The 13,354-nt window shown below is 36.3% G+C and overlaps 1 protein-coding gene across 1 annotated transcript in view; it reads right to left on the bottom strand.

The window, feature by feature from the left end:
* KRIT1 (KRIT1, ankyrin repeat containing) overlaps positions 1-13,354 on the bottom strand; it is a 50,161-nt gene that overhangs the window by 14,429 nt on the left and 22,378 nt on the right. Inside the window, exons 8-11 of the mRNA XM_006891464.1 lie at positions 11,110-11,266; positions 9,374-9,481; positions 4,716-4,872; positions 2,453-2,604 (exon numbers count right to left, since the gene is read on the bottom strand). Coding sequence (XP_006891526.1) covers positions 2,453-2,604; positions 4,716-4,872; positions 9,374-9,481; positions 11,110-11,266 — 574 coding nt within the window. The remainder of the gene's footprint in view (positions 1-2,452; positions 2,605-4,715; positions 4,873-9,373; positions 9,482-11,109; positions 11,267-13,354) is intronic.

Genomic DNA, 13,354 nt, shown 5'->3' on the forward strand with positions numbered 1-13,354 from the left:
CAGGGTTGTGTCATCTGCATAACGCAGATTGTTGATAGATCTTCCACCAATCCTGATGCCACATTTCTCCTCATAGAGCCCAGCCTCCCGGATGATCTGTTCTGCATACAGGTTGAAAAGGTATAGAGACAGGACACATCCCTGGCGTACGCCCTTCCCAATTTTGAACCAAGTACTGTTTCCTTGCTCTGTTCTGATGACTGCCTCTTGGTTCAAGTATAGGTTTCGCATTAGCATGAGCAAGTGTTCTGGGCTTCCCATTCTTCTCAGAGTCAGCTACAATTTGTTGTGATTCACGATTCACACAGTCAAACGCCTTTGCATAATCAATGAAGCACAGATGTACATACATTCCTCTGTTACTCCCTGCTTTCAGCCAAGGTCCATCTAACATCAGCTACAATATCCCTAGTACCACGACCCCTTCTAAACCCAGCCTGGACTTATGGCAGTTCAAAACAAAATATACTACACAGCTGTAATAACCAACACAGCATGGTACTGGTACAATGACAGAAACTTAGACCAATGGAACAGAACTTGGAAATTAACCCATCTATTTATAGTCAACTGATATTCAACAGAAAAATAAAACTTATCAAATGGGGAAATGGCAACTTCTTTAACATATAGTGCTGGTGAAATTCGTCTTCCACCTGCAGAAAGCTGAAACAATATCCACATTTCATACTATACATAAAAATCAACTAAAGAGGAATCAGAGACATAGGGATAAAGCCCAAAACCATAAGGCTCATAAAAGACAAAATGCGATGAAACTTAGAAGGGCCAGCCTCTGGTATAAAGAGGCTGGTAAATACAACCAGGATAGAATAACACTGATGAATGAGATCTCCTAAAGATTAAGTTCCTGTGTGCATCAAAATCTTTTCCCCATAGGGTGAAAAGAAAACCAATTGACTGGGAAAAAACATTTGGCGACAACATCGCATACAAGAGTCCCATAACAAAATTTACAGAATACTACAGAGCCTTCAAAAGAAAAAGTCTGATAATCCAATTACAAAATGAGTAAAAGATATGGAAAGACCTTTCACAGAGGAAGACTTTTGGATAGCCAACGGACACATACAGAAATGCTCAAAATCACTGGTAATAAAAGAGATGTAAGTAAAAAGTAAAATGAGATACCATTTCACCCCAGCAGCAGTGAAAAGTTATCAAGACAGCAAGCAACAATGTCAGAAAGGGTATAGTGAGACTGGAACTCTCATACACTATTGGTAGGACTATAAAATGGTACAACCATTCTGGAAGGCAGTATGGTGTGTCCTCAAAAAGCTGAACATAGAGACTCCATATGACCAAGCTATCCCACTGCTAAGAATATACCCCAAGGAAAACAGAACTGAGCTACAAATGGAGATTTGTACATTGATGTTCATAGCAGCATTATTCACAGTAGCAAGGACATGGAAACAACCCAAATGTCCATCAACAAGCAACCTGACATTCATATGATGGTATACTATGTAGCACTAAGAAGCAACAATTTTGAAAAATAGTATATATGAGAGAGACTAGAGAACATTAAGCTGAGTGAACTAACTCATGCACATAGGAAAAAATACTAGGACAGGCCATTATTGTAAAAACAGATGGATAACCAGTCATGTGTATGGATATGAGAGAGAAGGGGAGGGTGCAGGGTAGGCTGATAAAGGGGAGGGGCGGAAATTACAAGGTCGAAGAGTTTGGTGGATGGAGGAAGTAAGTGGGGGGAAAATGTACATGAATAAAACGTAAAAAAGAAAAGAGTAGGTACCTGCTGACTGCTAAGAACTTTTGTAAACCCAGTTTTCATATAATTTTCTTTACTAGGAATGTTACTCCTGTTTAACTCTTCATAAATATGCTTCTCCCTCCTTCAAAAATGACTCAATTGACTGTTTATTAAGTACATCTTAAGACATTTAATCCTATAGATAGTGTGCATTTCATTAACTTGCAAATATTTCAATGATACATGTTATTAGGTGCCATCTAATTGCTTATGACTCATTTCAACCTTATGAAGCAGAACTGAACCTTGTCCTATCCTGCATCATCTTCATGATCTGACAGACACACACACAGACACGACACACACACAGACACGAGACACACACACACACACGCAGAGTACTTTTCTAACGATTATAAATTGTTTCCTGTATAGTTTGTCTCCCATTTGCCTGCTGATTTTCTTTAGGATAGTTGTTCTATTTCTTTTTGTATTCTTATTATAATGTCGGTGGTCATGAGAAACTAACCACGGACTTTTCAAATTATCACTACAAGAGGGTGAAGACTGAATAGGAAAACAACTAACACCCCTTAGCACAGGAAGAACACAATAAATGTTAGTTTCTTTTATTTCTCTAGGACTTATAATAAAAATGAATAGATGATGTTGCATTCAAACATCTATAAATAAGAAATTCAAGCTAACCTTTTTTTCAACTTCTAAAGGAAGTCTCACATCTCTTCTTAGGAAAAGTTGAGGTGTTTCTCTCTGGGGATCCAAATTAGTTAACTCAGCAAGGATTTCTGGCCAGTCACGAACATGTTGTAAGGGTTTATGATAAGGCTTGAGCTGAAGGCCTGAAAAACACCTTTCCTTTTATAAAATGACAATGTAAAAATAAATCAATCATAGCAATACCTAAAAACTCAGTATTAAATTCTTTTTAAGAGTTTACTTAGGAACTAAATAGACATATATGAAATCATCACTGAATGTAAATCACCATTGCTTTTAATCATTAACCAACCTGAGGTAAAAGAGGGCACTGGTGGTGGTGCACTAGTAATTTAAAGGCTGTGCCTCTCTGGTGGTTTAAATCCACCAGAAGCTCCTCAGGAGAAAAATGGGAAATATTCTGTGGCATCTACAGCCTCGGAAACACAACGGAGCATCAACTGTGAGTTGGTTCCAATCCAACAGCAATTAAAATGTCAGTGTACCTGAGGTTAACGGCTTTTGTTTTTAAGAATATCACAATTATAAGAATAATTATTAAATAAAAATTGTTAAGCATAATAAAATCCTAAATTCTATTCAAGTCATAACACAATCAGTAGAATTTGGTGCTTTGAAAAAAATACAATTAGTAAGACAAACCAATCATAATCACCTTAGATCTTTAATACATTAACAATATTCTGTCTTCATAAAGCTAACATACTGTCTTTGATACATTTACTTGGACAAAGAACAGCAAAACTAGGTTGATTTTAAAGAAAAAAAGTTTGCGAAAAAGCTAGTATAATGAAAAAGGACATTTGTTTTGCAACATCAAGTCAACTTCCTTCTGCTCAGGGCAATTCTATAGGACACAGCAGAACTGCCCTTAGGGTTTTGCAAACAGTAATCTTTAGTGAAACAGAAAGACAAGTCTTTTCTCCTATGTAATGGTGATATTGCCTGTAGGGTGATAAGCTGGTGACCTTAAGGCAGTGCCTCTTAAGTAGTTCAACTCACCAGCAGCTCTGAGGAAAAATACGGGCAATTTCCTCCTATGTCATTTATAGAATTTCAAAAACCCACTGGAGAGTGAGTTACAACTTGGTTTTGACTCAGTGGCAATGAGTACGAGTTTTTCCTATGGCAGCACTGGTGGTTTGGATCTTCTGGCCCTTTAGTGAGCAATGGAATGTTTAACCATTCTTTGACTAAGGTTCTTTGTTCACTACCACGCAACATATTCCAGTCAATAATTGCTGGTTTTTTCTTTAAGATGTCAATTTCATGGGAAAAAAAGTCTTTTTATCAATTTTTCAAACATTTGCTTCTGGACAATTTGCCAGTAGTAGATACAATATGGTTTTTCTCATTTAATTTTCTTATTATTGCTTTTTGTTTTAAGGATAGCGGGACTACTAATATTTCTAATGTTGTGATCAGATGCTGTTGACTATGATTCATCAAGACCAGTAAAAAAGAATGAAAACCTGCCTGATCATGTACATTTCTCACCATATCCTGTACTCAAAATAGAAATATAATAACAAAAAAGACACAGAATGGATTAAACAGCATTACAAAAATAAATTTTTAATATGCTTTTTAATGTATTTTTCATGTTTGCTGCTATTCAGAAGCACAAAACATTTCCAAATAAAATACTTCCTGAGACTGGTTTGTTTGAGGAGCATGGGAACTCTGAGTCTAACTGGTTTAAAGTCACATTCATTACCAGTGAGTTGGAGTCAAATTACAGCTGATCCTTTAGCCAGTTTCCATGGCTGTAAATCACATAGGAGGACTGTCCATCTTTATCCAGTAGAGCAACTCAATTTGAACCAGCAGAGAAAAGTAGCCTTTAAGTTAGCAGCAAAACTCCCTACAGAAAATGCCACTAAAAGCATTTTGAAAATTAGTATTTTATATCAAAAAGAACATTGTATTATTTTAAATGTTCAAAGCCAATAAGTAATTTGATGTTATACTGAAATGTATAACACTACGCTCTGAAAATAGACATAATAAGATCTATACCATAAAACCTGTGAAAGCTTCAACCTGTAAAAGGAGGAAACCTATCAGAAAATGGAAATGAAAATATCGACAACTAAAATAAGCAAAAGAAAATTTTTAAGATTGTACCCTGTCAAAGGCAAACTAACTGTGTGCCCTGGAAAAACAAAGCAGTCTTGTCAAGTTGTGGCTCTCCCATAAATATCACTACACAACAGAAAAAAATCTTTCTTACTGAGGTTTTCTGAACAGATCCAAATAGTGAAAAACTGTTGAGCTTCTTGAGAAAGACGCATTCCTTCCATAATTTGCTGCACAGTTGTATTATTTCCGTGCTTCAGCTCCACAGAACGATATGATCCATCCATTCTGTATATCCGAACTTTTTCATACTAGGACAATGACAGAGTATGTGAACTTCATAGCTATTCATCCTAATTTGACAGATATTTAACTTCAAACTTCATCATTATGTTTTAGTATAGATTTCTAACACAACATAACATACAAACAGCTTTAAGTGAGAAATCTGCTGGCAATATTTAAAAAAAATTATTCTCATTAGATTTTTAAAAAGATCTGTTCTTCTGATCTTTCATGAACAAGTTAGTTTTGGGAACCAAGTTGCTTATTTTTTAAAATATAAATTTTCAAACTTCCTTGACGCTTTTATTTCAATGCAAATTATCACATAGGTTACACAGTTTTGTTTAATGAATCCTCTGTTAGTCAAGTGCCATGAGCCTGTTGTTAGAGGCCATCGAGTACAATGCATAGCACCCTATGAACAACAGGCCCTAACATTGTCCTATCCTGTACCATTCGCATACTCTCTAATATACTTGAGCCCATTGTTGTAGTCACTATGTCAATTTTCAGGCTGAAGGTCTTCCTCTCTTTCGCTGACCCTCCCTAGACCAAGCATGATGCCCCCCTCCCCAAGGACTATGCTCTCCTAGCAACATGCCCAATGTATCAATTATTCTTCTGTCATCCTTATTCACTGTCTAGCTCTCAGACTCATTGCAAGTGAATGAAAAGATCATGGCCTGAATAAGGCACTCCTTAGTCTTCAAACTCAGTATTTTGGAAAGGTCTTTGACTGGAGACTTTCCCAATGCAATACATCTGACTGCTTAGGATGTTAGCCTAAAAGATGGCTTTTTTTAGCCATTAGTTAGCTGGCTCTGGTCTCCAGCTACCTTAAATGAAGACACGTGGTCTTGCAAATCAGCATGGTTTTGCAAATTAGTAGCAGCTGTGAGATTAGGATTAGAGAAAGTGTGCTTTTCACACTGGTCAGCAAGATTTGAGGCAAGCATGGCTTGTGGCAGCAAGCCCAGGATGAGACCTTGGTGTTGGAGAGACTGATGGTAGCACTGCTGTGGAGAAACTGTGATCTGAGGCGTCTTGCATTTGTGCTGGCCACAGTTAAAGGTTTGGTTGTTCTTGCTGGATGTTTGAAGGAAAATTGGACTTATAAGTGCTCTGGAGCAAACCTTGCTGGATTATTTGGATTTGACTGCTGAACTGAAACCATAGCCTGGACTGAAGAATTATACCTTGGAACTGCTGGGCTAAAGCTTGGACTTGTATTGTGAGATAATCTTTGCCTCCCCTACTTATTTCCCTAATAACACTAATTCTCAGTACCACAACTGTCACTTGGCAACAAAGGAATGAACCCCTTGCTGTTGTTGTGGTTCTAGAGGCACCATAAGGCTGGAATATGGGCTCTTTCTTTATCTGCTTTCTACTCTGGGGCAGTGAGGTGCTGTGCTAGTCTTACAATCTCTGGCTTTTTCAGAGAGACGTTCACGGCCCTGTGCCCCTCTATCTGGTTTTCTCCTACTTAAGACACTGCTGGTACCAAGAATTTTGATTGTGGATCCAAGTAAGATGAAATTCTTGACAATTCAATCTTTTTTTTCATCTATCATGATGTTGCCAATCAGTCCAGTGATGACAATCTTTGTCTTCTTGATGCTGAGATGCAATTCATATTAAAGGTTGTATTGTCTGATCTTCTGAGGCAAATGCTTCAAGTCTTCCTGACTTTCAGCAAGCAAGACTGTGTCATCAGCATAATGTAGGTTGTTGATGAGTCTTCCTCTGGTCCTGTTGCCACATTTTTCTTCACAGAGGTCAGCAATGATTTGCTCACAATAAAAATTAAATAGGTATGAAGGTCTAAAAGATACCTTTCTTAATTTTAAATCATGTAGTGTTCACTTTCTCTGTAAGCGTAATGGCCTCTCGGTTTAGGTATAGGTTTCACATGAACATAATTTAAGAGTTCTGGGATTCCCATTCTTAATGTTAGCCATAATTTGTTATGATCCACATAGTCAAATACAGACTGCTGTGGTATTCTGTGCTTCCAGCCATCATCCCGACATAAGCAATGATATCCCTGGTGCCATGGACTCTTCTAAACCCTGCTTGAATTTCTGGCAGTAATCTTTCAATGTACCATTCTAGCTATTTATTAATGATCTTCAGCAATATTTTGTTTTGATGTGACATTAAAGATACTGATGATGTCCACATTCTGTTGGATCACTTTTTTGGGAATAGAACAAATACAGATCTGTTCCAGGCAGCAGGTCAGGCAGCTGTCCTCAAATTTCTTGGCACAGACTGGCGAGCATGTCCAGGGCTGCCTCTGTTAGTTGAAACATGTCCACTGGTATCTCATCAATTTCTGGGGCCTTATTTTTTGCCATTGCCTTCTGCACAGCTGGAATTTCTTCTTTCATTTCCATTCACTCTTTATCTTCCTGAAGTATTGCAGTGTTGGCCAACTCTTTTTGGTACAGTGATGCTATGTATTCCTTCTATCTTCTTTTGATGCTTCCTAGATCATTATCATTTTGCCCATAGCATCGCTCAGCATTGTAACTTGAGGCTTGAATTCCCAGTTCCAAATGTCTCCTGATTTCCTAACTGCAGGTACCAAATATATTTACTGATTATGAATCCAATTAAGATGAAGCTACTGATAGTTTCTATTTTTTTCTTTTGGGGAGCTCTAATGGCTTAGCGTTAAGGAATTGTGCTGCTAAAACAAAGGTATGAGGTTTGAATTCACCAGCCACTCTGCAAAAGAAAGATGGGCAATTTTTTCCTGTGTGGTTTACTGCTTCAAAAAACCTGCTAGAGGATCAGCTATGGGTCGGTTCCAACTCCATGGAAAACAATTTAACTATACAATTAGAAATTATACTGCAATAATGCAATGTGTGTTCAATTTATGTATTTCCTTACTTTTAATTTTGTGTTCAAGATCCAGTACATACAAAGGCATACATGCATAATATTACGTACAGGCAGAAAAAAAGACAATTATCCATTTCAGCGTATCATAGTGTTAAATGCCCAGAAATATTCAATATATACTTATTAGTTACTTCCCCTCTGTTTCTCATTAAACTCATTACCATCAAGTTGGAATCAACTTAAACCTGTGCCCCACTGGGTTTCTGAGACTATAAATTGTAGGAGAAGAGATTGCCCATATTTTTCCCCTCGGGGTGGAGGGTAGATACAAACTGCAAGAGAGGCATGGTTAATAGTATAATTCCCTATGGATCATGTCACCAGAGCTTCACCTCTATGCTTCTTGACTACTGAATCAGCCATGGGGTCTGCTTAGGTAAATCCAAGGCACAAAAAGGGAAGAATAGTGTGCCCTCAGGCTCCCCTCAGAACACTAGAGAGTTTGGTTGAGTGTGACCTTAATTAAAACCAGCTACATGTTATCTAATAAAAATTAAAAGTTGGGGTCTTCTTGGTATTGTTTTGTGTCTACTCTGTAGCTACAATATAAGTGGCATAGTCGTAAGTGATAATCTGACCATCATCACATGATGGTCACTGCCCAAGAACCAAACCTGTGAGATGTTTTTTGTTTTTTTTCTTTCTGTAAGATTTGTTTAACTTACGGTAGTATACACATATAAACCAAAGTCCTTCCTCTGATACAGGAGCCCCATCTGTGCAACAGCGAAGGACTGTCTCTGCCTCTAGTCATCATCTTATGACAGCTGCATTATTCTCAATCATATAATAATGAAATCCATGACTGAATCAGCAGGGCTCATGCTGATGGTTTCTATGATCCAGATGGTTGCTTTTGTAGTATCTAAGGTTTAATAAAAGGATCTATAGAGAATACATTGGAATCTAGGGTCTTTTACCATTTGCACTGGGTTTGCCATTAGATTTATTTATTTCTTTTGGAGTAATTAGAAGAAAATGACATGTTGAATGGTCAGAATAAAAGAGCTAAGAAAACACCTTTTACCCCTTGTACTTTCCTTAGGAAGACAATGGATACCCTGCAGAAATTAATTAATTTTAAATTGATGTGCAAAGCTATTATTTACAAATATGTTTCTTAGAAGGCCTACGTAGAAGAAAATATCTAGAGAGCTATTTCACATGGAATTGGGTAATATATAACTTGGTTATGATTCTAAAGATTATAATGCAATTAGATAAAGTGCTCTGAAAGTTTTATTTTGCTATAAAAAAAAAGGGGGGGGGAGTTCTTGGGGCCCAGTGGTAAGAAGCTGAACTGCAATCTCAAAGGCACATCATTTGAATCCACCAGCTGCTGTGTTGGAAAAGGATAAACCATCTCTTCTCATGTAATTAACTGCTTTCACGTTATGGATTGATACTGATGCATGGCACACAACAGCAACAGGATAAAAAAAATGTCCTAGTGTCAGGTTTGATGAATATAATACCATGAAGTCCACAATAAAGTTCCTAAAAAGCTGTAAGAAGAGTTAGTAGTTATCCTCCCACTTTCGCCCCAGAGTATCAATTAACTTATTAACATCAACACTACACTTGGCTCTAACAGTTTAGAAAGATAATTCTTACTGGTTTATTAATGGCTTCCTTCAATAATTTTGCAGTTTCTTCCCAGTTATTTTGCTTGTTTTCTTCACAGATATTTAATGGGGATCTTCCTTGTTGGTCTGTTATGTGCTAGAAATAAGAAGAAGTAAAAAGAAAAATAGAAAGCATTACACAGTATTGCAAGAGAAAATGTCTCTACAACCAGAAGATAAAATAGATGAATGGGACCTTCTAAGAATCAAATTCTTATGCACATCCAAAAACTTTTCCAACAGGGTAAAAAGGGAAGCCACAGACCGGGGAAAACGTAATGACATGTTAGATAAGGAACTTATATCTAGAATTTATAAAATACCTGAGCACCACAACAAGATAAACAATGCAATTGATAAATGGACAGAGAATATGAACACATACTTCACCAAAGAAGACATTCAGATGGCCAACAAGCACATGAAGAAATGTTCAAAATCCCTAGCTCTAAGAGAGATGCAAATCAAAACAACTATATCATCTCACCCCAGAAAGAACAGCAAAATTTAACAGAACAGCAAGTAATAAATGCTGGCTAGGTTGTGGAGAACTCAAACCCTTATTCACTGTTGGTGGAAGTGTAAAATGGTGCAACCACTGTGGAAGGTGGTGTGGTGCATTCCCAAAAAGTTGCAAACAGAGATACCATTTGACCCAGCAATTCCACTACTGGGAATATACCCCAAAGAGACCATAACTACTACCCAAGCAGATATATGCACACCCATATTAATCTCGTCTTTGTTCACAATAGCAAGGAGTTGGAAACAACCTAAGTGCTCATCAACAAACAAATGGAGAGAAAAGCTGTGGTATAGTCACACAATGGAATACTATGCTGCATTGAAACACAAGGAACTCATGCAATATTATTCAAAATGGGTGACCCTCGAGGACGTTATGCTGAGTGAAATATCTCAGTCATAAAAGGACAAATACTGCACAGTGCCACTGTGGTAAAATGGGACTGATAATCGGGGTTGCGCAGAGACTGAGAAAGATGGGATAAATAATATACACTGCATTGAAACAGATGAGGGAGAAAACGGTTTAAAAGGAATATGTGATTAGGTATTATTGTCATGACAGGAGTGCAGAACAAAGGTTGATAGTGGAGTGGACCTGGAGTGCGGGATTGTAAAACAATGAAAGAATTTTTCTTTTACTTTTCAAAGAGAAGAGTGCACTGGGGTTGGGATGGGTGGGCAGGGAGAAAAGTGCAACAATGAATGAATGGAAATCCAGTCTCTGTAAATTTTCATTAAAATTAATAATATTTAATCAGTTTAATAAAATATAAGCTTGCATCATGTTAATCATACAAATTATATTTACATAAATATCTAAAGAGAAAAATGTCAAATAACTGATGCAATTAATTATTGGGATTTTTTTACTACATACACAACAAAGATTTTGTTAATGTTACAATTTTCCCTTTCATAAAGTACTTACCTGTATAAATACTAGAAAATTAGGTAGAAAATCTTTTACCCCTTTAAAAGATATATTTTCAGGAAATACAGTGTAAAATTAGTATCTACTAAATTGTACATACAAAAGCACAGTTTTATCTGTAAATCAGTTATCGAATATAAAAAATGAGAGTTGTTTATATTTTAAAGCAGACTTCAAATATATAATTGAATGTTTTAGTGTCATCACTTGCTATTCATTGCTTGAATATGAAAACAAAAGAAAATAAAATCTGGAAAACAACTTACTCTATCAACTTCTGGATGGTTTAGAAGAATCTGTACTATTTCAGCATGTCCTCCTCCAGCAGCAAAATGAAGAGGAGAACTAAGCTGTCCATTTAAAAGGTTTGGATTGCACTTTCCTTTTTCCAACAATATACGTGTGGCATCAACTTTTCCATACCTATAAAAAAAAGTAACACTTACCTAAAGAAGTCATCAGAAATGTTTGAAAAATTAAAATTTTAAGATATTTCCCAAGCATGGAAAAGAGATTTCAATGATAGGAGGCAAAGAATTAAGACATTGATATAAAAGTTTTTTGGTTTTTTTCTTCTTGATATAAAAGTTTTTAGTGCTTAGATTATTCTTCTGAAGAATTCTGGTTCAGATCAACTGTTTCTATTTCTGATGAACTAGGAGAAAAAATATAACCTCAAATATAAGCTAAAGCAGATAGTACACAAACACCTCCTACAACATAATGCACACAAATAATTAGTAAGGAAGACATAATTTTTTTTACTTTTTTCAGTTTTTAAAATTAATACTATTACAAACACAATTTTAAATAAAACTTAAGGTCAAATAGAAATATATTAAGAATGTATTAAGAAGCTCAGTTGTTAGGGGTTTCTGAGTACAGTACTCATAGTGACCCTGTGAACTGCCGATTAAAACCCTGTCCTATCCTGTGCTATCCTCAACATTTCTATCACATCTGAATCCACAGCTGCAGTCTAGGAAGTGCATTTTACAAGTTGTGCAGTTAACTGAATAGTCAGTGGTTTGACTCCACTAGTCTCTCTGAAGGAGAAAAATGGGTAGTTTCCTTCAGGAAAGATTTATAGCCTCAGAAACCTGGTGGAGAGTAACTATAAGTAAGAATGACTTGATGGCAGTGAGATTTTATTGGTATATTTGTTGTATTAGAAAATATGGAAGATAGATATGTAAGCACATGGTTTCTAATAATGATAATCTAGTCAAAGGGGTTTACATAAACATGTGATTTGTTAAATAATGCTATAAAATGTAACTAAGAGAACAACAGTGAAAAACATAAGGTCATATATAACTGTCATATCAAAACAGCACCTAAATTAAATGCTTTTAAAAAATTTAGAAGGGAAGGCATGACTTCAGGGTAAGATAGGATTAAAAAGCTTTTTGGTAGAAAGATCTGAATAAGGTATTAAACAGGAAGGTACTAAAAAAGAGGAAAAGTATCATCAAAGAAATAAAAGTCAAAGTTATCACAGTTGAATCAGAATCAAGAGATTAAAAGATAATTGAGGATAGACAGGGAACACAATAACATTTGGAGGAATAATATTTTAACTCTCTGTGGTGATAAGGATTTACTGTTCAAAATTACTTCCTTGGCCACTGACTGACTGTGCCATGTGGATAGGTGAGAATATGAAAATAGGGCCTTTCAGCTAGTTGGGCGACTCTCTAAGGAGTATGCCACAAGAGTTCTCTATAAAGTATTTCAGATAGAGACAGAATAGGAATAAGTAAAAGCAAAGAACCCTGAAGAGTACATAATAAGCAGCAGACACAATGAGTTGACTACTTGGTTAAAGTCAAAGACACGAAAGGCAATGGTGAAGAATTAATTGTATTTGGAACTAAGTGGATAGTTGGAAAAAGAAGGGGAATTTCTTTTTAGATATTGTGTATTTAAGATGAAAAACAGGATGTGGTGTGCTCTGAAGCTTTTGATTTTCTTCACATACCCCATGGTTTTTTAAATGCCCTGAATGTGCTGCTCATATCTTATCATATATTTAGAAGATGTTTTGGCTTATGTTCTTAGCTATTATTTTTTCTTTTTCTTTTTAAATTGAGATTTTAACGAAAGTTTATAGAGAACTTGGATTTCCATTCATTCATTGTTCCACATTTTCCTCCCTGTCCCCACCCCACCCCCAGTTCACTTTTCTCTATGGGGAAAAAAAAATTCTCTAATTGCAATACAGTCCCTCGTCCAGTCCACTTTACTATGCAGCTCTTATTCTGGACTCTTGTCATGCCAATAAAACCTAAATGCTTAGCTATTCTTAACATAATGTATTCCCTGACTTAATTTTTTTTTATTAAATGCTATTCTTTCTCTGATCAGTTGTAAAATCCATCTCCTCTATATCCCTAGTATACTTTGTTGTTGTTGTTATGTGCCATTGAGTCATTTGCGACTCACAGCGACCCTATGTACAACAGCCCTAAACCCTGCTCTATCCTGTGCCAATCGCACTGCCTCTGACAC

The sequence above is a fragment of the Elephantulus edwardii genome, unplaced genomic scaffold (genome assembly GCF_000299155.1).
Source record: "Elephantulus edwardii isolate Elephantulus edwardi_28Jun2011 unplaced genomic scaffold, EleEdw1.0 scaffold00098, whole genome shotgun sequence".
Classification (NCBI taxonomy): Eukaryota; Metazoa; Chordata; class Mammalia; order Macroscelidea; family Macroscelididae; genus Elephantulus; species Elephantulus edwardii.